Genomic DNA, 25,602 nt, shown 5'->3' on the forward strand with positions numbered 1-25,602 from the left:
AGGAGCAAGCACAACAAACGCATCCAATGCCTCCATATTTCCAATCCTTTATGGAGACATTCGATTTTCGATACGCTACTATGGATTCGCACTTTAATTCTATAGAGTCCCATTTATCCATAATGGGAGCTCAACAATTAGAAATTCTTCGGGAAATACGTGCAAATAATGAAGCAACCAACGCACGTATTAATGACCTCACTAACGAAATGGCCGCTATGCGAGCTCGTTTTCCTCCTCCTGTTCCGGATATGTGATTCAATGTTTTGCTTTGAACTCCAAACTTATTGTTTTAACATTTTGAATATTTTGGAATGTTTGAATTTGTGGATTGATTGACTTTGAATTTGTTTTTATGAATGGTTAGAAATTATCTATTTTGTGTGATTAAATTTATTCATTATTGCATCATTTACTTCATGATTAGATATATGACCAATTTTGCCATTTCACATTAATTATGAATATTGATTATGAAACTAATGACTAACGTTTCTCTTGCTTGTGATCTTAGCAGCTTATATTATATATAATCAATTGGATAAATGATTTCAAAATCTTGTTTAAATTCTTTAAAATGTCTTTTTGATTTAACAAAAAGGGGGAGAAGTGTTAAATGTGTTTTTAAATGATAAATGGGAGAAGTGTTAAAGTAAGGGGGAGTAATTTCAAAACTTGATTTCAAAATCTTAAAATTACTAAAATGTTTTGTTATATCAAAAAGGGGGAGATTGTTGAAAACATTTTGATATTTCGATATAACAAATTAAGTTAAATGAATTTTAAGATTTTCCAAATGATTTTCTAAGTATATTCGATAGAATTATTCGAATATCAAAACATTACTCCAAATCTTTCAAAGATCATTTTTAATCCTTACTCAAAGTGTAAAATTAAGTTTTAATCTTAAAACAATTTCAAAATAATTTTACAAAGTATTTCGAACCATTTCAAAGCAAAAAATTCCAGATTGCTCAGAGGGAACCGATTCCCCCTGAATGGTTTGGCTCCGAGAATTCCAGTATGCTTGGAGGGAATCGATTCCCCCCCAGGGGGTACCGATTCCCCCTTGTATAACGGTCGAAATATTTGAATTTTACACTTAGGGAACCGATTCCCCATAGGGGGTACCGATTCCCCCCACGCTCCAAACTATTTTATTAATTGTTTTCACACTAAAACGACTATATTATTTTCTCTAATCATCCCCAACGTTCAGAAGTGATTCAAGGTGTATTTAAGCAAGCTTAGAAGCCATTGATCAAGAACAAGAAACATCAAGCAATTAGAATCAAGAGAGAATCAAAGAGAAAGCATCAAACCTCAAGTTTGAGCATTTCAAGCCTATTTTTCATTCAATATTCATTTTGCTTTCAAGAACACTTATTGTGCTCAATTGTATTTATTCTTGAGTGTTCTTTCTTTGTTCTAGAATTGTGCAAACATATTTGCCTTGTGAGATTTTTTTGTAAGTTTGCAAATTTGTATTTCTCTTTGAGAAAAGAGTGTTCTCAAGAATTGGGGTATATTCTTGAGGGAGTTGTAAGGTTATCTCTTTGGCCTCAAAAGAAAGAACAAATTAGTGAATTTGTTGGAAAATCCTTAGTGTGGATAGCTAAGGTAGTGGATGTAGACTTTGGTTGATAAAGTCAAACCACTTTAAATCGCTGTGTAATTTCTTTCAATTTTCTGCAAAAGCTTCCACTAAATTTTTAATTGCCAATTCACCCCCCTCTTGGCCAATTCCGTCAATCGATTAACTCAATACAATTAAGAAGAGGTTTTTGAATGCCTGCAAGAAGAAGTAGTGATTTCTATATAGTAGCAGTAAAATTACATTCTGTAAAAATGTGGTCTCTGGATTCTTTGCAGCAGAACAGAGAATGCATTGATCGTTGACAACAATTCCAAATCGTTGTAACCTATCCTTTGTAGGTAGGCGGTCCATAATAACCAACCAAGAGATTAAACTATGCTTTGGAACGTGAAACGAAAACCAAATAAGATGTTGCCATGGAACTTTGCTGTTTGCCAGTCTAATATTATCCCAGATTTGCTTAGTAGACATAGCTCCAGAATCAAGGATAGGTCGAACGATTGTACGGAGATTCATGATTTTCTTTAGGAGCCAGCTAGTATTCAGTGGGACTTCCATAACCCAAAAATCACGATTCTTGATTAAATATGTGTGAATCCATGCTACCCAAAGTGAACCCTCCCCTGCAAGTAGTCTCTTTATAAGAATCAACATGCAAGATTTGTTCCACGACTTGATGTCTTTAAGGCCAAGACTTCCTTCAGATTTAGGTTTACAAATTCTGTCCCATTTAACTTTTGCTCCCGCTGCTGGAATGTCAAAACCTTTCCAGAAGTATCTCGAACAGATTTGTTCAATTTTGTTAATAACAAATTGAGGCAGGATCAGCTGCCTGCACCAGTAGTTAGCAACACTAAAGAGGACAGTTTTAATTAGCTCGAGTCTACCAGCATAACTCAGCTTCAGCCTGGACCATTGATGGAGTTTGAGCTTGATCTTATCAATGATAGGCTGACAGTCCTTAACATTTAGTTTCCTAGTGACCAGAGGTATCCCCAGGTACCTGACCGGGAGTGTTCCATGCTTAAATCCAAAAAAATTAATAATATTGTTAAGAGAATGAACCAGAATGCCAACAGTAAAGATTTCGCATTTAACAACATTGAGTTTGAGGCCAGAAATTTCATAGAAGTAGTCAAGAACAATGATGACTCCCATGACTGAATTAAGATTGCCTTTACAGAAAATTAGCAAATCATCAGCAAAGATTAAGTGAGTAAGACCAATTTGCTTGCATTTAGGGTGGAAGCTAAAGATCCTCTTAACAACAACATTATTGAGTAATTTAGAGAGGATATTCATCACCATAATGAACAAAATAGGGGAAAGAGGGTCACCTTGTCTAAGACCCTTGGCACCCTTAAAATATCCAGTCAAGCTACCATTTAAAGCAATGAAATAAGTGGCAGCAGAGTAGCAAGCCTCAATCCACTGAATGAGAATGATTAGAAAATCCAGAGCCTTAAGAATGGAAGGGATGAAGCTCCAATGAATATAATCAAATGCTTTTTGAAGATCTATTTTGAGAGCACATCTAGGTGAAATAGAATTCCTCCCATATCCTTTCACAATTTCTTGGGCAAGAAGAGTGTTGTCGATGATACTCATTCCTTTAACAAAAGCAGATTGATTAGAGGAAATGATCTTTGGAAGCATGTGGGTCAACCTATTAACAATGAGCTTAGTGATGACCTTATAAATAACTGAGCAGCATGAAATAGGACGAAAGTCTGAAACTTTATTAGGATTAAGAATCTTAGGAACCAGGACAATAGTAGTGGCATTAAAAGCTGGGTAAATGTAAGCTTCACGGAAGAAAAATTTAATAGCTCCAATCACATCATTTCCTACAACCGGCCAAGCTTTTTTGAAGAAAAGAGAAGTATAACCATCAGGGCTGGGAGCCTTATCGTTACATTGGCTGAAAATTGCCTCCATGATCTCCTCATAAGTGACTTCCTTTGTGAGGCCATCATAGTCTTCAGAATTTGGAATTGGAAGCATGAGGTCTCTAAGAAGACTGATAGGGCATTCTTTGACATTAGGGTCAGTGGAGCCTAGGAGTCTTTTGTAAAAGTTAACTACTTTAGTGGACATTTCATCAAAAGTCTCTAGCCTTCTTCCGTGTTCATCAACCAATACTCGAATGGTGTCTTTTTTCCTCTTGTTTGCAATTACAGAGTGAAAAAATATGGTGCATTTATCTCCCTCCTTAAGCCAGTGTATTTTTGCTTTTTGCTTTATTAACATTTCCTCTGCTTCCTCTAAGGAGTTGAGTTCAATTTGCAATTCAATCTCCTTATCGGTAAGCTCAACTCCTCTTAAAGTGAGAATTTGCTGATTCTCAAACTCCACTCTCTTAAGGCAAACCTGAGAAGATAAGTCACTATAATAGTCATTGTTGAGAGTTTTGAGAGTGGCTTTAAGGCGTTTAAGCTTGAGAAAAAGCTTCTTCATAGGATTTTCTTGGATAGGAATGGACCAAGAATGTCTAAAAATATTAAGGAAATTGTGATGAAGAGTCCAACAGTTAAAGAATTTAAAAGGCTTTGGTTTATTAGCATGAACCTCTTTGTGAAGAGAAACCAAAGCCATACAATTGTCAGAAGGTCCAGGAGCCAAGAATTCCACAAACGAGAGGGGGAAAACTTTAGACCATAAAGGGTTGGTGAGGACTCTATCAAGTTTACGAGCAAGAAAATTCTCCTTTTTCTTGTTACTCCAAGAGTAAGTAGGACCGAAAAATTGATGGTCTTGGAGTTGAAGATCATGATAGATTTCTTGGAATTCAGTCATCTCCGAAGATGTAACCATTCCTAATTGCTCGTGAGAAGAAGATTCGTGAGGGAAAAGAGTGACATTGAAATCTCCTCCCAGGATCCATGGAATATTGCAATAAGAAGAATGAATGTTTCGAAGATTCTACCAAAGATTTCTTCTCGAAATACTATCATTGCAGCCATAAATAGCAGTAATTAATAAAGGACTATTATTGAACAAGCATTTGACGGTGATGCTTTGATCAGAGACATGACATACAGAAATGTTAAGATCTTTCCTACACAGTAGCCAGATCCTACCATTAACAGCATATTCATAGTTGGAGTAGCTATTCCAATTCACAAAGGTAGAGGCTAAGATGTCAGTAGAATTATCAACCTTAACTCAGGTTTCCAGCAAACAGAAAATATCCACTTTATTAAGGATAGCCCTTCTAAGGACTTTACCTTATTTTAGAGGATTGTTCAAACCTCTAATATTCCAAAAGGAGATAATCATTAGGATTGGGGTGAGGGAATTTGTTCCCCTCCTTTACTTCCAACGGAACTTTTGGACTTATCAAGATTGGACTTCTTTTTAGATTTGAGTTCTTTGATCAGAACTGTAACTCAAGAAGCTGCTTTCCTAGGTTGCTTACATTGTTGATCAGAAACTTCTTCGAACGATGTGAGAATCTCGAACCTATTAGAAGAGACTGCAAGAGATTTGGAGGCTTTGGTATTAGGTGGTCTGCCTCTTCTTTTTTTGGAAGGTGAATGAGCGACAGGAAGAGAACTATCAGCAGGACTTTGGAGAGCTGGAACAATTGGATCAAACACAGCTTTGGAAGCAGAAGTATCAACTGCGGGGGGGAGGGGAGGAACGCGAGTTTCCCTGAGAATGCGGAATATCCTGAGTAGCAGTGAAATTTTCAGAGGAACGGGAGACAGAAACATGTGGATCACTTGAATCACTTGAAAATTCCCTTACGAGAAGTCTTCCACTCAGCAATTCCTTCTTCAAAGACTTCAGGCGGAGGATGTATGAGTCCCGTCTTTTACATTTGGGGGAAAATATCGTAGGTGTTGGCTAGCAGAACAAGAGAACAGTTTTCTCCAATCCATCAGAGAACAGAGAAGGTTAAGGAAAAAGGATGAATACTAGAAAAATGTGAGAAAAACGGATGAAAACGGTGGAGAATCGGGAAGAAATCGACGAAACGGTAGGATTTTCAGCTTCCATTAGGCCCGCTAATTTACGCCATAAGAACCCCAGTAACGAACGCCATCTTCTGTCTTGGTACAATTTTAATCACTATTGGTTAGTATGATTTTCACCTATAATGAGCAAGTATTGTGTATTAAACTGGAACTAGGAAAGGGTGGTCAACCCATTTTCAAATAGAACAATCCTGGAACGCAAAGTCACAGCCTAAGGTGGCCCAAAAAAGAATAAACCCATAGAGTATTAGACCAAGCCATTTTATTAAAGCCACAATTTCAAATGGATGCTATTCATGCCTAAAAGAAACACAACTTAATTACGGCCCAAAACATCACAAAGCTTATCGAGTATGCACAAATTGTCAATATTGTCGTTAATTCATAGGCAAATGAAAAGAACCGACAGAGCAGAGTCCTAGTAATTCACCCATGTTACCATGTATCCAGTGTCACACAATGCTTAAGGTGGCGGCATGTACGGAACCGCTCAGGGACAGGAAAAGAAACCGGAAAACCCGCCGGCCAGTGAAACCCAAAGTGCCGATGGACCGGATGAGGCCAGGAACGAGCCTAAGCACAAACCCCCACCGTCATCCGGTGATCGTGACATTGATATCACCGCCCAATCTTATATCCAGTAAAAACTGTCGTCGGGCCGGATCGAGTTTTTTAGAGGTTGTGTTCGGTTCGGATTCGAGTTTATAGTGAAAAATATTCGACCATAAAAAACATATCATTTTATCTTATATTTAAAAATAGCTATAATAATACCCTTTATATATTATTTTTCAATTAAATCCATATTTTTATTTAATAAAAATAATTTTTAATAAATATATTATTTTGGGTCAGGAAGGATCGGGTTCGGATTTTATCTCAAAAAGTCAGATCGAGTTTGAATCAAATGAAGGATGTATAATTTTTGGGTTGGGTCGAATTGACAGGAAATTCGACCCTACTCAATCCATGCCCATTCCTATATAATTTTATGTATACTTTTACCATTTTGAATCTATCCTATATATGATTAATATGATGTTAAAGAAAATGTTGTTTTCTCTTGATATTCTAGATTTAAACATTTATGTTTGTTGATTAGATACATTATCAATGAATAATAAATATTATAAACAAATACTATTTTATAATCGCTCGAAACATTAAAAAAAAAGTCCACAAACAAATCTGGTTCATATTTATTTGAACTTTATTAAAATTTATTTATTTTTCTATTATCATATATAATTAATATAATCATTGATTTCATATTTTATTTATTACGTTTGATTATTTTAATGACAATAGTTATTTATTTATTATTTTTAATCACTAATATCTTTGTTGGTGCACATCGAATGGAAGCCGGTATACAGAAGAAAAACAAATTGGAATCTTTTACTACAGAGTTATTTCTTTCTCTCTCTCTTTTTTTTTTTTTGGTTCAATATTAAGCTTTCTTCTTTTTGGGTTAACATTAAAGAGTGCTTTCTGAAAACCAAAGGAAGACTAGTGTAACACATCAGAATCAGATTATACCACTGAGACATCACTATCCATTGCCACACTGGTTCCGGATTTACTTGAATTGAATCATTAAATTTTGAAATTGAGAGGGACTAAAGATATAACTTTACCATTTAAACAACTAGATTCTCTCCTGTTCGTCGGCTAATACAATTACCCTTTTATCATGATTGGTTAGACAAACTCAGAAAATTATAAAAGAAAAGAGACGATTGCTTGAAGGAAATATATAAAGCAACTTCCTTTACAAAAATGTTTCTAGCTATAGAAATTTACAACCTATAACTCGTCGGTTGAAACTTGAAAAATGTTTTTTTCTTTTCCGAAAATATACTCTAAACTAAATTATTGAGCTTTAAACAATCCCTATTGTCTCATCTTCAACCCCCACAAATCTCCTCAGGCGCAGATGCCTCCCACTTGACAGCCTTTTTCTTCTTTTTTCTAAAATCATCAACACATTCCTCAAACATCAAATCCTTAACTTGCCGCCTCGTGGCGGCGAGCTTTTTACCGGCCACCCTATCGAAGATCGTCTCCCATTGCTCCAACCAGCCGAAATGAGCGTCGCATAGCTCGATCATCCCGTTACCCCAGTTGGTCCAGCTCCATCTCATGTCGAGGGACGACATTACCTCGGCGACGCAACTGTCTTTACAAACAGGACTGCATGGCCTACATTTTGCCCCACTCAGTGGACCTCGACTCGACAATACCGCCAACGGCACTCCCCTATGGGTAGGCCGTAGGCGGGAATTGGTACGTACGATCGGTCACGACGCAGAAGGGTAATCTATTTTCTACATTTTTGTATAACTAAAGAAATAAATAATGTCAGCCTTCAGATGAGCCTCCACAGGATAAATTTATTCGATAATTCAAATACTTCCTTTGATTTTGACACCCTTTGGTAACCTCCCACTCCATAGGTTCAGCAGGTGCCAGGTGGTCTTGCTTGTGATTCTCAATGACACCCTTTGGTAATTAACCTCCCACTCCATAGGTTCAACAGGTGGTCTTGCTCGTGATTCTCAAAGAGAACTGGATGGAAGGTTACTCCAAACCGCTCGGAAAGATGTCTGTAACTCGGGCAGAACTTTGGGGTCTGTTTGAGGGTTTCAACTTCATAATTAAGGTTCAATGCCAGCATGATAATAGTGATGTTTATCACTTGGTCTCCTCCAAGCATGCACATAGAAGCCCCTTTTCGTTAGTTAAAACCATCGCATCCTTCCAAAATCGTGCCTGGGTTGTGGACTTTAAACTCATAGGCCGTGACTCCAACTCAGTTGTTGATGGCTAACTCAAATTTTTATAACTCGTCTCGAATCAATCGAATACCTACCCCTAATGAAAAGTTTCTTTGAGTAGAGAGACATTGAGAGAAAGTAAGAATGAGCATGAAGAAGATAGAGATAATTAATGATGAATAATCCAAATTACAAGGTTTTTGTGGTGAGTGTCTCTTCTTCCTCCAAGTCTCCTTCTCTTTTTAATGTTTGTTTTGATTTTGTACATCATATTTTGATTTTATGGTTGTCCCTTTTTCCCATATGTATAGGGTAAGGGGGAGGTAAGATAGTAGGCTACCCCCAACACCAGGTTGAGAGCAGCTTCCGTAAGAGACCTCCGAATTATGAAATGCCCTGTCTGTGTTTTTGATTTGTTTCATTCCAGCTTCAACGCTGCTGGTTTTTGATTCTTGGAAGGCTCAGAGAACGGCCGACCGTTGGTGGCGTACCAGGGACGCTTCTGATCTCATTTCACCAGATCTCTCTTCCTTCCCCTGTATTGCTTTCCTTCCTCTTTATCTTGATTTATTTTTCAGTTCTCCAAAGGTTCTGATCTGAATCGGTTTGTTTGCTCATAATCCCTCTGTGGGTATTTCAGATTTTTCCCTTTTTACCTCTGGGTTTACCTTGATTTATCTTGCAATCTAATGTTTCTGCTGGTTTTGGGTTAGTTTTAGTTTAGAGTTAATTGGTTGATAGCTTTGTGATCTGGTTTCTTGAATTCTTGAATTATATTCGATTCTGCTGCTTTCCTCCTTTAATTCTTTAATCTCTCTTGGTTTGTTTTGAGATCCATAAAACCTAAAATCTTGACTGTGATTTTGACTCTTTTCACTTCAATTTCTGATTTTGTTTTAACTTTGTTTATAGTTTCCGTTAAATTCAATCTGTGATTTTCTTGAAGTTTAATCCGAACTGTATATTTAGAATCATCAATTAGCTTTACTTTTTGGTAGTTAGAGGCTCTTTGATTACCAAAGACTAAATTTTGTGCTAAATACCCTAGCAACTTTTTTAGCTCTGTTTCCATCTCCTTTTCGCTTCAGATTTTAGAGGTTTTTGGTTTATTTATTTTTTTGGGTTTGATTCGATGTTCATCTTCATCTTCAGATTGTAGTTTAGAGTTTTTTCCCCTGGGTTTGGTCTGTTTAAACTCTCAAGAACAGTGAATACCTCAATAGTGATATATACGCTTGCTTATTATCATTTTCTCTACAAAATTTTCTGGGTTTGATGTTCATCTTCACTGGTTTTGTCAACTTATAGTTTCTGTTACTGGATTTGGTCTATTTTACTATCTGAAACAGTAAATACCTCAAAATTATTTGATTAGATTTTGTTGGAATTAACTTAACTTCTGCTCTTTGTTTTCCAGTCTGCTATTATCTTCATCCAGCTAAGTATTCTTATTTGTTTTCTTAATCTTTCTTCTTTCTTAACCTAGGGCTAGTTATTGCGTAGTGCTAAATTTTCTAATTAGTAGTATCATTTTTTTTATCTGAAGATAAAAATCATTTTTATTATATTTCCTCCCCTTTTAACACTAGGCTTTTAGCAATAATAATAACAATAGTAACCAACTAGTAATAAATTAAAATCCTACTTAGTAACCAACTAGGCTTTTTAGTACCCCTCAATTCTCTAGCGTTTTATTGGTGCATCTTCTGTCTTCTTTGGATTCATTTTTCATAGTTTCTCATAGCTTCGACTATAGATGATTTCTTCAGGTCATGTCCTTCTTTTAGAGCCCATGGGGCATATAGGGGGAGGGCTCGACAGAGTGGTGACAAGGAGACTAGACTTAGAGTGTGCTCGTTGAATGTAGGCACATTAAATGCTAGGCTTCTGGAGCTGACCGACGCACTTAATAATAGGAAAATAGATTTTGCATGTATTCATGAGACTAGGTGGAAAGGGGCTCGCGCCAGAGAGTGTAATGGGTACAAGTTGTGGTATTCAGGCGTAGATAACGCTAGAAATGGGGTGGGTATCTTGGTTTCCTCTAGGCTCAAGGAAAATGTAGTTGAAGTTTGTAGATACCGGGATAGGATCATGATGATTAAGGTTATTATAGAAGAGAAAGTGGTGAATGTCCTTTCAGTGTACGCCCCACATGTTGGCCTAGGGGAGGGGGAGAAACGTTGCTTCTGGGATCAGTTAGATGATGTACTTAGGAGCATTCCGGAGGACCAAAGAGTTTTCATAGGGGGAGACTTCAATGGCCATATAGGTAGTACAACCGACGGGTATGACGGTGTTCATGGGGGTTTCGGTTATGGTAGCAGGAACGATGAGGGGCGTACGTTGCTTGAATTTGCTACTGCTCACGATTTGGTGATCACTAACTCCTTATTTAATAAGAGAGATGCGAACTTGATTACATTTCATAGCGGGGGACATTGTACCCAAATCGACTACATCCTGGTTTGAAATCGGGATCGATGGGCTTGCATTGACTGTAAGGTGTCCCCTGAAGAGGCATGTGCATCGCAACATAAATTGTTGGTTTTGGTGTTCCGCGTTCCGCACGGGCGGAACACTCGTAGGAGGGCTAAACTGGGTAAACCTAGGATCCTTTGGAAGAAGTTACATGGAGCGACAGCTGATGACTTTAGGAGTAAGGTTTTGTCTAATACAGGTTTTGAAACTACAAACTCAAATAATGCAGATTTGTTATGGAAAAATATGGCAAATTCCATCAGAGAGGTGGGCAAAAACACCCTGGGGTTGTCGACAGGGAAGGCCAAGGAACATAAAGAATCGTGGTGGTGGAACGACGAAGTCCAAACTAAGGTGAAGACAAAGCAAACTTGCTTCAAGGAGTTTCTACAATGCAATGACGACGAAGAAAGGTCGAGAGCTAAACAAAGATACAAGGAGGCAAAGCGGGAAGCCAAGAAAACGGTGGCTAAAGCAAAGGATAAGGCATACGAGGAAATGTACAAGAGATTAGACACCAAGGAAGGACAAAACGGCATCTTCAGGCTTGCAAAATCTAGGGAGAATATGAAAAAGGATCTATGTAGCATTAGATTTATTAAGGACAACAATGGTGTTCTTATAGCGAAAGATCATGATATTAAGAGGGTTTGGGGTAATTACTTATTTGATTTATTTAATGACGGTGCCTCTCCCTGTAGAGAAAGTACCGTTGATGGGTCATCCGACCATCATACATCGGCCAATGACTGCCCTACAAGTAGGATTGGGTTTGAGGAAGTCAAAATGGCTCTTAGAAAGATGGGAATGGACAAAGCTGTCGGTCCTGATCAAATTCCTATCACTGTGTGGTTGGCCCTAGGAGAAGAGGGAGTTAAGTGGTTGACCAACATCTTTAATATTATTTTAGAGACTGCCAAGATGCCAGAGGAGTGGAGAGAGTCCACGGTGATACCAATCTATAAGAATAAAGGAGATCCTCAACGTTGTGGTAACTACAGAGGTATTAAACTACTCAGCCATACCATGAAGCTATGGGAAAGGGTGATAGAGGCTAGGTTGAGACAAGTTACTAGGGTTTCGGAAAACCAATTTGGCTTTATGCCAGGCAGGTCTACCACGGAGGCGATTCATCTACTTCGACGACTTATGGAGAAATATAGGGAAAAGTCTAGAGATCTTCACATGGCGTTCATTGACCTTGAGAAGGCTTATGATACGTTCCCCGCGATACGATCTGGAAGACTTTGGAAACGAGACGGATCCCAACTATTTATATCCGGACGATTCGTGATATGTATAGTAGATCTACTACATACGTCAGGACTACAGTTGGCGACACCGAGGCATTCCCGGTGGAAATCGGACTCCACCAGGGGTCGACTCTTAGCCCTTACATCTTCGCCTTGATTATGGACGACATCTTTTGTGCGACACCAGACGGTGTACCATGGTGTATGCTTTTCGCTGACGACATTGTCCTAGTGGCTGAAACAAAATCTGAGTTGAATAGTAGACTGGCTAACTGGAAGACTGCTTTAGAAGAAAAAGGTCTAAGGATCAATATTGATAAGACAGAGTATTTATGTTCAAACTTCAGTAGGGACCAAAACGAAGACGATGTAGAAGTATGCATAGAAGGACACGTTATCCCCTCAAAGGATTGTTTCAAGTACCTAGGGTCTATGATACATAAAGATGGGGGTGTAGATGATGACGTTACACACCGTATAAAGGCGGGATGGCTAAAGTGGAGGGCCGCTACTGGAGTTTTGTGTGACAAGAAGGTACCTCTAAAACTTAAGGGAAAATTTTATAGAATGGCAATAAGACCAGCACTATTGTATGGATCTGAATGTTGGGCAACCAAGAAGGATCATGTAAGGAGGATAGAGGCCTCAGAAATGAGAATGCTTCGGTGGACATGCGGTAGGACTCTGTGGGATATGACAACAAACTCTGCTATTAGGATGTCCTTGGGGGTGGTGCCTGTTTCCGAGAAATTGAGGGAAGGAAGACTACGGTGGTTTGGGCATGTCCTTAGGCGACTACCATCTGATGTGGTCAGGAGGGTAGAGTCGATTACAGTCGACGGTGCCAGAAGGAGAGGACGACCAAGGCGGAAGTGGGAAGACTGCTTGAGATCTGATATGATGGATTTAGCCCTTACCGAGGACATGACCTCTGATAGGAAAGTATGGAGACTTAAGACTAGGATAGTCGAGTAGTGTGGGTCACATCTCTAGGGTGTATCATCTCTGTCTTCTTTTAATGCCTTTGTAGTAATTTACATAACTTCTACTTTTTATCCGTTTCTGTTATTGGTATTTATGAAGGCTTAGAACTGGCCTTGCTATCGTTTGACTTCTGTGTATCTTTCTCTCCACTTTTAAATTTAGTCGGTTCTTATGTTTCTGTCTATATACAAAGATTACTGCCCATTACAGACGCGCATATGATATTAATGATATTAATGACTGCATATGAATACTGTACAACTATGTATTTATGTATTTATTTATACATGCATTGCATTTTATCTATATTTTTTAATTTTCTGACTGTCGGAGGTCTTCCACGGAAGCTACTCTCAACCTGGCGTTGGGGGCAACCTACTACCCTACCTCCCCCTTACCCCATTGCATATGGGAATTGGGTTTTGTTGTTGTTGTTGTTGTATATTTTGATTTTATGCATCTTGATTTACATTTGATTTGTTTATGCACTTTATGTAAATTTTGTTTGGTTTGCTATGGAAAGTTTTCTTTTTGGTAGAAAGAGATGAGAGAAAGTAAGAGTGGAGAGAAAGAAGAGAAGACAAATAAAAGGATTTGATTATTTTCTAATTTTAAATCAATATTTTTATTAATTTATTTAGTATGATAAGTTAACATATTATTAGTTAAAGAATTTTTTAATGAAAATAATAAGAAGACTTAAAGTAATAACGAGATGATAATTTAATTACTTTTTTTTTTAAAATAGTGTAAATACCTAAAAGCAAAACAATACATAATTTAGAGATTCATGTTTCATACTTTCATTTAAGCCTTGATGATTTGATGAAGCGAACAGAAACACACCACACAGAGTCACAGACTCGTTAGCACCTCTTAAAACATTTTTTTTTTCAACTGTTCTTTAAGTTTCAGCGTTGTTTGGAAGAAGTCATGTGCCCGCCAAATGAATCCCAAACGCGAAGATTCTGCCGATATTTTCTGTCTTACGTTGCCGTTGGCCGCCCATTTCTCTAGCTTTTCAACTCCCACTCCTTCCAAATCCGCTTTCCTCATTTAACCAAATCTCATTTTTTTCCTTAAAAAAATAAGCGTATAAATTTTGCCTTTCTTTATCTGGACTCTTCCATGGCATTTTCTTAATCTATGGCAACGAGTCACAGAGGATTGGCAACTCAGTTTGAGTTCAACTTCGCCAAGCTATATTTCTCCGATGGATTGGCACCGACTAAAGAACGGAGAATATGCTTTCGGCGTGATCGGCTTTCCACGTTGAGTCGAATCAGTTGCTGCTGCTCCGACTCCTTGGTCCCAATCCGGGGAGCCAACGGTTCAGGCAGTGGCAATGTGACGAAGGGGGAGAACCGGCGGTTCGGTTCCAATAATAGCCTTCACAGGGTCCGAATTCTTGCCTCTCCTGTAATGCCGTGTGCTTCGGCTCAGTACGTCACCGCATTTAACATTCTACGCTGTTTTCTTTTTTCGATTTTAAGAAGGTTTTTCTTTTTAACTAGACAATGGATGATAAGTGACTATCTAATTTAGACATATTATTTTGTGAATAGGATTTTGAACTTTTTGTTAACTGGCTTTTATGTTAATTTGCTTGATCATTTTTAGATAGATTTTTATGCAAATAACTTAAAAAGTTGTGTTCACTGCCAAAGCTCGAATGTAATGTTGATCTCGTATTATGCTTGTTACAGATCTCGTTTTCCTTCCAAAAACCAAAAGTTCTACCGTCAGTGTACTCCTCGAAATTCCGGTCCTCAGTCTCGTGATACTCCACCAACAAGAGGTAACTCAGGAAGCTCATTACACTGTTGAATCTTATTTTGAAACTCTACCTGTGATTGTGTGTGTGTGTGTATATATATATATATAAGTTTTCTGATGTTATTTAGATTACCTTGGCTAATAAAGGATACGGTTGTTCGCATGTTTCCTCGTTGTAGACACTGGTATTGCAAATGAGGAGGACTGGGGCATTAGCCTGTTAAATGAGAATTTTAAGGAGTTCGGCACGAATGAAGATGGAAGTACTTGGTATCGAGAAAGTGGTGAGGACCTTGGTGAGAGTGGATACTGGTGTAGATGGACAAGGATGGGTGGTAAATCCCTTGATGGATCCTCTGAATGGATGGAAACGGTATAATATTATTCCTATTATATGTCATTTTGATCTACGAGTTTTTTGGATCTTATAGTTGCAATTGAGCAGAAATTCCGAGTGTTCTTTCAAATATCAACGAACATCAACCTATGATTGTAAATTAAAACAATTAGGTATTATGTTTGCCACCAAAGTTGTTTGAAGAGATCTTGGGAGAAACTTCTCTGTTTTTAAACTTGGAAGGATATTTCTGACAGGTCATCAGTTGCCAATATTTCTAAAGCTCTAAAAAATATTCATGTTGAAGGTGAAATTTGTTACTTAGCTAGCCTGCTGTGCATATTGTTATCAATGCCTATCATCTACTTTTGTGTTAAATGGACAACGTATCTAGTAGCATTATTTGAAGTATGTGTCTGTTATTATTATAATGCAAAAGAAATAACTCAAATTCAGTTAGGATATCCATTCTTTGGTGCTTTGCAATAAAGATAGATTGATCAGCCAACTTCTGTGTTTATTTTTGTTTATTTTGGGAGTGGGGTGCCAAGGTGTTTTTATAACGAATCATCTTTGAATGTTAAATTGAGGAAGGACGATGCTTCTTAAAGATTTGAATATGGAATATCAAAACTACTAGCAAACTGTAAGGTCTTTTTTCAGATTCTGTTACTTAGCATGTATTTATAATCCCGATAAGTATCATCTGTTGTATATGTATTTAATTGAATTAATTGACATCTTTGACAGTGGTGGGAGAAAAGTGACTGTAATGGATACAAAGAGCTAGGTACTTTTACTTGCATTTTCATTTCTTTATTCTATGACCTAATTGTGGCAATTAATTTCAAATGGTTTATTCTTGCTGAAATGACTTTAAAATCTATTGGGAATGGGTCTGAGTTACTTTTAATAGAGGTTATATTTCATAGGTGCTGAGAAGTCAGGAAGAAACCCTGAAGGAGATTCATGGTGGGAAACTTGGCAAGAATTGCTTCATCAAGATGAATGGAGGTCTTTGTTTCCACATCATTCACCTGATCTAGGAACACTTTACTTTTGTCAATCGTCATATAGTGACAAATAGGATCTTTCCAGTTTACCACACTTGCAATTTTTCATCAGTGCAATCATTACTACTTGTTTAAAACTGCAGCAATTTAGCAAGGATAGAGAAGAGTGCACAGAAGCAAGCTAAAAAAGGTAGTGAAAATGCTGTTTGGTATGAGAAATGGTGAGTTACATACCAATGCATGAAATTCATGAGATTAGCTTTCATTTTTATTATGTATTCGTATTATCCATACTTCCTGTCGATGATAGGTGGGAGAAGTATGATGCTAAAGGGTGGACAGAGAAAGGGGCACACAAGTATGGTAAGCTGAATGAACAGTCATGGTGGGAAAAGTGGGGAGAGCATTATGATGGATGTGGATCTATTGTAAAATGGTAATTTTCAATTAACCTATTAAGCAGAACCACTCTGTACTAACGGACTACTAGATTTTGACTTAATTTAGTTCAAACTCATGATCTTTTTCCTGGCACAAATTACTATCTTCAGTTAGTCGTACAAGAAAGACAACATATCATGCCATGTTTTATCTGGAATGATTGTACTTAGACTGATGCAAAATTTCATCAGCCTTTCTTTTTATCTTCTCATAAGAAAAGCTGATATTATGATTGTAAACTTTTCTTCTCTATTTTCCTATTTGGCCTGGCCTTCCACCCTGAGCATTTTCCTGTGGTCATAATAAAATTTCTATGCTGATAATAATCAGGACAGACAAATGGGCTGAGACTGAAGTGGGATCTAAATGGGGAGATAAGTGGGAAGAGAAGCTCTTTGAGGGTATCGGTGCACGTCAAGGGGAGACATGGCACGTATCTCGGAGTGGTGAACGTATGTATAGTCATTTCATGTTTTATGCTTTGTGATGCATAATTCAACAAAAGTTTTTTGTTTTCACATTCTGGTTTACATGATAGGAGTTTAGTGTCAACTTGGTTCTAGTTTTCAAAACCTTTGTTTTCAAGTTTTCTAAATTTTCAAAACAATTTTAATAAAAATATTAGAAACATCTTTCTTACGTCTTTAAATTTTTAATTATTTTTGTTTTCATTTTCTAAAATTCATTTTCCAATTTTACAACTAAACACATTTTCTTCAATGTTTTCTATTTTCCAAGATAATGAAAATGGTCTCTATTTCCTAGAACCAAATGGACTCTTAGGTTTTTATTTTCAAGTTTAGGTTTTGTATTCATTTAACTTTTGTAACTAAGATATTCTGGTCACAGGTTGGTCGAGAACGTGGGATGAGGAACATTTTGGAAACGGGTATGGAACAGTCACTGAAACCCTTAAACTAATTCTTTCACGTTAGCTTATAATTTCCATGTTTTACAGCATATTTTTCTCGTGCTAAATTGTATTCTGATTAATAATCGGACTGTTTATTTGTTTAGCATCTTCATGTGTCTCTCCGATGCAATTCAACACGGGAGAAACTAAAATTCCCTTTGTCTGGAAAACAGGAAAGTTCACAAATATGGGAAGAGCACAACTGGTGAAAGCTGGGATTTAGTTATTGACGAGGACACATATTATGAGTAAGAACATTTGTTTTTGGCCTTGTTAAAAATAACTCTCTCTCTATATATATATTTGGGTCAATATTTGGCCATTGATGGCTTATAATCCAACACACTATCAATAAATGAGATGATGCCATGTCATTAGAGATAAAATCAAATAAAGCTAATTATATTTTAATCTTGTGTCATCTAATTCATTGATAATACATAAAATTATACACATGTTCGTTAAATATATGCATTTCTTGACAAGTGTTCGTATTTTCGTTGAAGGATTGAACCTCATTATGGATGGGCAGATGTGGTGGGCGACTCAACCCAGTTGTTATCGATCAAACCTCGGGAAAGGCCGCCTGGTGTCGTCCCAAAGCTTGATTTTGGGGCATCGCTTCCTCAAGGTGATGAACAAATCTGATTTGATTTTGGGGTAATCATTCGCATTTATTTTCAATTTAGGTGGTTTTAAATTAGTTGAACTTGAAACATGTGTAGAGATTAGAGGAACATTTTTGGATTATTGGTTGATTTATAATTAATTCTTTGAAATGGTTAGTCCATCCCACGGCTGGGTGATTGTGTTAAATAAATAACTTCCTCAAGGCCTTTGAATTTGACTGGGTTTTACCATATATTATTAGGAGTTCGTCAATCGGTCAATCTAGTGTACATGAGTTCGTATATTTTTCTTGGCTCGTTGTAAGTTTATAGTGTGCATGGAAATATCAAGTACTGCATTAACAACAAACGTTAAATTTAATTAAGTACGACATCCGAAAAATCGTTCAATTACTTTTTTACGAACAAATTCAATATGATTTTAATTCAAATTACTTGTACTATTTTATGAACAATTTACGATTTTGATGTATATTAAACATTGATATTTAATCCATGTATTATAGTTTAAAAATTCATTTTATCTTTATAATGTCATTAGTTAGATAAAATAATCAACACGATTAAGTATTTTTCTGAATTGATTTAATCTGGTTTACAATTACACCAAGCTAAGTGCTTAACAACAAAAACTCAATTAATTGAAGAACCCCGACCCAATGCAACTAACCCGCTCCATTACATGTTTAACCAAAGAAGCTCAAAGAGTTGAAGAAACTTAAGAGACAGGACCTGACTCGAAATAACGAACCTTTCTCATTACATATTTATAATATTTATACTGTCAAATCAAACAATTCTATTGGATTAAAGTAATAGTTGGAATAAATACATTATGTAATAAAACATTAATAAATTATTAGTAAACTATTATTATTCCAAGAAAGTAACATAAAAGTAATATAACAATTTGGAGAGAAGAACAAGTAATTTGAGAGAATAACAAAGGCTAAAATGATGTAATTTGTAAATAAAAAGATTAAATTTATTAAATCATTTCAAATTAAGAATAAATTGATAGATTATATAAGTATTAATTATTATAATTATTATTATATTATATCATATTGTTATTTCGTATATTAAGTATAAATGATATGCTTACAATAATATTTTATTGAGTGATCATTTTGTAAGGTTTAGAAAACAAATTGACCCATTAGTTACAAAATACATAATTGAATGACTTATATTGTACTTTATCCAACATAAAAACTGACTGCTACTTTCGAATTCACACCAACCAATAAAGCCCTCATCTTTCGGAGCTGCCGTACCCAAAAGCTCACCGCTTTCACATCCCTCTTTTACTTCACACGTTGTGATTAACGTCCATACCATAAATAAACACGGAACAAATTCAACTTCATTCTCCTTTGATTGTAAGAGCTAAGATGAATTCATTGACCGTGAAACCCTCGTCTTTTGTATTGCAATCTTCTTTCAATCTCTTCTCATCGTATGACAACACTAAACATTCGCTTCGCTTCGCTTCCCACGAAAGATTAAAAGCAACACGATATTGGGTTTCAGAATTAAAGCTTATGATTCTTCAAAGAGCGATGATGGGTCTAATCCCAACGGTGATTCCAAGCCTCCTAATGGCGGTCTGGTATCTTTCTCTTTTCTATCTTTCATGTTTTTTTTTCTTTTTCTTGGATGAGTTATTATCTTTATGCATTTTGGGTTTTAAGTGTACCTTTTTTTTCATATTAAATAAAAACCAGCAGCTTAGGACCAGGCGAGAGATTCTATTGGAGTATGTGAAAAATGTGCAGCCGGAGTTCATGGAATTGTTCGTGAAACGAGCCCCTCAGCAGGTTTCGTTTTCCTTTTTGCTAAGGATTCTAATTTATTAGGCTCTGGAAATGAAATGAGACTGAAAATTGAAAGAAATTCTTTGCTGCGACGGTCACCACTGTAAGCATATTATGATAATTGATGTTCCTCGTTTCGATTTTGACTGTTTTTTTATCAGTGTTATTGAACTATACGCTTGTTCGTTTAGACATTCATTGAGAGCTCTTAAATTTCACTTTAGGTTGCTGAAAATCTTGGGACAACTAATGTATAGTGTTATGATTACTGGATATGTTTTCGAGAATGCATGATATATGTTCTTCGTGTATATTTTCATTATGTTAAATTAGTGTTATTGAACTTGACTAGTGTTGGTTTAGACAATCATTTGGATTTCTCTGATTTTCCTTTTGGTTGCCGAAAATCTTGCACAGCTCATGTACTGACTGGATATATGTTTAAGAATGCACAATACCGATTGGAATTGAAACAAAGTTTGGAGCAGGCTGCTCTTCCCGACGTGCAAGAGAAAAAGGTATGTGTTTTTCCCCTTTTGCATCTTGAAAAAAGCCAAGATCGTAGCTGTTTTCCCGAGAGGCATTGCTATTGCTTTGCCACTGAATCCATACCCAAAAAGTAATGGCTCTCACATCACTTCATCTCCATGGTGGTTTGTTCCCGAACCATACCTGCATGGGTCATTTGTGTCTATACAAAACATACCTGTTTTCTTTAAATCATTGAATCCTATCAAGTTATCTTTGCTGTCATTTACTTCAGTGAGATACTTTGCTCGGTTTGATGTTAATGTAAGTTAACTTGAGGGCCATTACATGATATAGCTTAGAATGAAGAGATCAACAACGCAAGACTTGGATTTTTGTATTGTTTGTATAAATGTTCGGTGACAGCTGACAATTACTGATTGATTTTTTTGATTTCCTGCTCACTGCTCTGTATTTAATTTTCATCATGTTGACTGCACCATTTAATGGCAATACCATCTATATTAATAAACTCTTAAATGTCCAAGTATTTTTCAATGGTGCTAAAGGGCTTCATCTTTACAGGATGTTCCTGATTATGCACCTGGTACACAAAAGAATGTGTCTGGTGAAGTTATCAGGTGGCATAATGTTTCTGGCCCGGAGAAAATGGATGCTAAAAAGTACATTGAGTTTCTTGAAGCAGAGATTGAGGAACTAAATCGTCAGGTCGGCAGAAATTCTGCAAATGCTCCAAATGAGCTGTTAGAATATCTCAAGTCTCTGGAGCCACAAAATTTGAAGCTAAACAAATGTTCTTGTTGACAGTCGGTTCTATAGTTATGTTTGCATTTTGATTATGACTAGAACTTAATGAATACTTGATGCATTACATATTGATTATAATTGTCTCAAATCCATGCTTTGTAGGAGTTGACAAGTAGTGCTGGAGAGGATGTTATGTTTGCAATGAATACGTTCATTAAGCGTCTTTTTAGCTGTCTCGGATCCTAACCAAACGAAGGTTACCGTTATATTGCTTTGGTAGTTTTGGCATCATGGTTTATATTTCAATTCGTATGAAGAAACCAGTTGGAATTCTTCTTCCTCTTTGTTTTGGAGAATGACAATCTGAATTCCACCTTTGGAGGAATGTGTAATCTATGCGTACAATTTCATTTGACTTCCGAAGGAGACATCCTAACTTACCCATGTTTTTTTGCTACAGACAAATGTAACCAAGACGAGTGCACCAGAGCATGCCAAGCTTCTTTATTGGCTCATGGTGGTTGGATTCAACATTCGGAACATTGAAGTCCGATTTGATAAGGAAAGAGTACTCGGCACTCCTCCAAAGCTCGCCGAGTTGCCTTCAGGAGAAGATATTTAGATGCTGGTAGTCGACTGCTAATGTACTCATATAGCAATTTTGGAGCACATTAACATGCTATTATTTATGTGGTGAAGCAAGGGACTAATTCAGGATGATTTGCTGCTGGAGAAAACATGGAAATTTTGTGCATGCCTTGCATGTTTAGCTTGAATATTATCCAAAACTTGTTGATGTTGAAACGATTCAATTCATTCTAACCTTTAAATACAGCTAATCTTTGGTTTTCGTCTATTTTTGTTACAAGTAAAAAAAAATCAAATTCAATCACAACGGTTTCTATCTAAGTCAAATCTCTAATTTTCATTTCCAGTAGCATGGAATTTCCAGATGAATAACTATCTTAAATTTCTTTGGGTTTTTCGGTGTGTGTGAGGCCTGTGATGGATAGCTCACTTACCATGTTTATTCTGACAATCACAGGTAACAATATCGGGCGCTCGACAGAAAACATATTGGCAGTGGAGACAGTAATAGAGTTTTGCTGCTTGACGATGCTCGCCATTCAAAAAAATTAGGTAGTTTATTTACATAACTCAAAGCATACCAAAAAATATAGGTTAACTTAAATGAGTTAAATATGAAAATGTACATGTCCAAGAACTAGGCATCCAAATAATCACATATCTTGGAGAATAGAAGGCTGAATGTTATCTTGTTCAAGAACTAAAGACTGCTCCACTTAGCATTCTGAACTTCGGATGGAGTTATGAAAAACGTTGCTGGTACATCAATAAATTAGGAGTCCTTTCAAAATTGGGAAGGTAATAATTTTTGTTTAATGCTTTGATTGCTTTATCTTGGTTAGGCATAATTATATCTCACCTGGTTGTTTATTTATTTATTTTTATTATTATTTGAGTCTGTTATAGTTTCATTGTGTATAATTTTCAAAAGTAAAAGTAACAAATAGATGATATTTCAATATCTAGGATTAGTTTTCATTTTATTTCTACTATTGTTCAAGTTTTGACATACGATTATGTTCTGTAGCTATTCCTTGGCGGAGTTACGGAAAGGTTGAAGCAGAGAAGAAATATAACATCAAACCACCTATTTTGCCTAATGATAGTGTTCGCTTCATTTTCTCGTTCGATGATTGTATTTTATTACGAACTTATTCATTTTTTGGAGGTACATTGAGTAGGTGAGATGATTTTCATGGCCTTGTTTCTTTTATCATCATTAACCCTTTTATCATTGAGAAGGTAAATTGAGGTTGAATTATGAAACTCCAGTTGCAGATGTCAAAAGCATTGTAGCAAAGGCCATCCGTGATGGTGCAATAGATACTACATTGGATCATGGTTGGATGGAAACAAATCAACTGAAGTTGCAGATCAATGCTCAAAATTGCCATTAGAAGCATGCTTTTTTTATTCTAGTAAACAGTGTTTTTTTAATTCAAAAAGAAAGAGACTAGACTAAATCCTAGTGAACAATGTTGAAGTATGTTACATTTCATTTTAATTTTACAAATTTTGATTTATTTTTTTACATAATTTGTATCGTAATTAAATTTGAAGTTTATTGTTATTAGATAATGCTACAAGATATTAAATTTGGGTAATATAGAGTAGAAAATGATATATGAGAAATCAGTTAACCATAGCGGCGTTTGTGAAGAAAACGTCACTAATGGCATACACATTTGTGGCGTTTGTAAAAAAAGCCACTATATATATAGTTAATAGCAGTTTTTTAGTTCTATAGCGGCGTTTTAAGCGCCGCTAAAAGCTTTCCCAGCGCCACTAAAATAACAGTTGTTAATCAAACTAATTTAATGTGCGACATCAATTTTTCATTACTAGAATAATAGTTGTTAACAATTAAGTGATCAAATATGAATTAAAGGTTTTAGTTGTTAAAAGAATGATTATTATCTTTAAAAGTTTCAGGTTCAAGCACGATGTTTACAGAGTGCTTGAGTGTTCATTGTTAAATAGTTAAAAATATTTCAAATATATATTACTTTATAATTATCATAAATTAATAAATAAATAAAAACAATCAAGTGGCCGATATGTCTAAATCTAGAAGAAAATCCCATCCATGCAAGGTGGCGAAAATAAAGTGCCGGATGGTGTCAGCACGTTAGACAACTGTAAGCATGTGGTTGTACGTGTTGAGGTGCCGCTTGACTATGTGCACAAAGAAGGTAAGGTATATGGGTTAAATATTATGCATTATATAAATGAAACGAATCACACAATCTCATATACATAAAACAGTGACCCGCCTTTTCATTCTGCCTGAGAAAATGGTTATGCAGGTCGAAATAGTTTCCAAGGGATTGATCAAACCTTCTCGTCCAACGCCCCATCATCTTAGAACACACATGCTTTCTTTTAAGGATCAGTTCCTTCCTCCAATTTATGTTCCTATGGTCCTCTTTTACATGAACCAAGAAACCACCATTTCATCCGCTGATATCATTGCCAATAACTCCGGGAGGGCTCAATTGCTTAAAGAATCTCTATTCGAAACCTTAACTCTCTTTTATCCGTTCGCCGGAAGGATCAAGGACCATTTTCCCATCGATTGTAACGACGAGGGAGCTTACTATGTGGAGGCAAGAGTTAACCGTCCACTTTGCGAATTTCTTGAGCTCGCTGATTCGTCCTATGTTCCTCGGCTCCTCCCCGCCGAATTTAGTTGGTCTACACCAAGTGCAGAAGGTTACGTAGCCATGATACAAGTCACAACTTTCGCATGCGGTGGCATTGTTATTGGCGCGTGTATCTCGCATATGATCGCCGATGCAACTTCCGTTACGACGTTTCTTAGAAGTTGGGCTGCAATGACTCGCAAATCTGGTGAGGAAACTGCTTGTCCGAATTTTGATGCTTCCTTTGTCTTCCCACAGAATGTTGCATACCCCAGGGAGGAAACCCTTTCAGCTCCATTTCTCAAAAAAAACAATATGTCGAACTATGAGAGTTGTTTTTGATGCCACAGCAATGGCTTCACTGAAGGCCAAAACAACAAGTTCAAGTGTATCGGATCCGACACGAGTCGAGGTTGTTTCAGCCCTCCTCTCTAAGTGTATCATGGCTTCTTTCAAAGTGAACTCAGACATCTAGGAATCAACTCTTATAACCCACACAGTGAATATCCGTCAAAGGGCAGTACCACCGATCCCGAAACATTGGATGGGAAACTTCCTATGCGCTGCAATGGTGATTACAAACGAAACAAAGTTGGATAAATTGGTTTGCCATCTAAGGAAAACGATAAGAAAAGTTGATGGTGATATTGTTACTGCCCTACAAGGAGATGGCGGATGGCTCAAATTTTATGAGCACATAAAAGAGATAGGTAAAGCATCGTGTGCTGAAGCTGGTGAGATTGATGCTATTAGGTTTACCAGCTGGTGCAACTTTGATCTGTATGAGATAGATTTCGGGTGGGGAAAGCCAACGTGGGTTACATCAACTGCTTCCACTGAATCAGAAACTGTGTTCAATGATACGGTTCTTCTCATGGATACGAAAATAGGAAAGGGAGTTGAGGCATTGGTGTACGTGGACGAGTAGCATATGGCGATGCTAGAGCAGAACGAAGAGCACCTTGCTTTTGCCACCTTGGAACAAAGCCCATTGAATTTGAAAGGAGATTACTCTGCTTGAGATGATTTACTCAAGGACCTAACAATAAAGAATTATCATTGCTCATATCTAAGACCTTACCATCGAGGATGAATGGATGATGATTGAAAGAAATAAAATTTTAATCACTATGTAAAG

At 36.7% G+C, this 25,602-nt stretch overlaps 1 protein-coding gene, 1 long non-coding RNA gene and 1 pseudogene across 3 annotated transcripts; all 3 read left to right on the forward strand.

Moving 5' to 3' along the window:
• The first annotated feature begins 14,149 nt into the window (after positions 1-14,149).
• LOC120198413 lies at positions 14,150-18,220 on the forward strand. The gene is made up of 11 exons (XM_039199761.1): positions 14,150-14,514; positions 14,779-14,870; positions 15,028-15,221; positions 15,936-15,975; positions 16,118-16,199; positions 16,342-16,419; positions 16,509-16,634; positions 16,970-17,091; positions 17,489-17,528; positions 17,726-17,800; positions 18,059-18,220. The coding sequence occupies exons 1-11, from the start codon at positions 14,219-14,221 to the stop codon at positions 18,198-18,200; spliced, it is 1,287 nt and encodes a 428-aa protein (XP_039055692.1). The 5' UTR covers positions 14,150-14,218; the 3' UTR covers positions 18,201-18,220.
• A 3,087-nt stretch (positions 18,221-21,307) lies between these two features.
• Positions 21,308-23,042, forward strand: LOC120198414. Of its 2 annotated transcripts, XR_005523369.1 has the most exons (4): positions 21,308-21,490; positions 21,695-21,862; positions 22,280-22,374; positions 22,850-23,042. It is a non-coding gene; the product is annotated as an uncharacterized LOC120198414 (long non-coding RNA). The 2 variants fall into 2 exon arrangements; XR_005523368.1 differs by lacking the exons at positions 22,280-22,374; positions 22,850-23,042 and having other exon boundaries at positions 21,695-22,038.
• A 1,074-nt stretch (positions 23,043-24,116) lies between these two features.
• On the forward strand, positions 24,117-25,485 carry LOC120198412 (annotated as a pseudogene).
• The last annotated feature ends 117 nt before the right edge of the window (positions 25,486-25,602 follow it).

This window comes from Hibiscus syriacus, unplaced genomic scaffold (assembly GCF_006381635.1).
Source record: "Hibiscus syriacus cultivar Baekdansim isolate YM2019G1 unplaced genomic scaffold, ASM638163v2 tig00117056_pilon, whole genome shotgun sequence".
NCBI lineage: Eukaryota > Viridiplantae > Streptophyta > Magnoliopsida > Malvales > Malvaceae > Hibiscus > Hibiscus syriacus.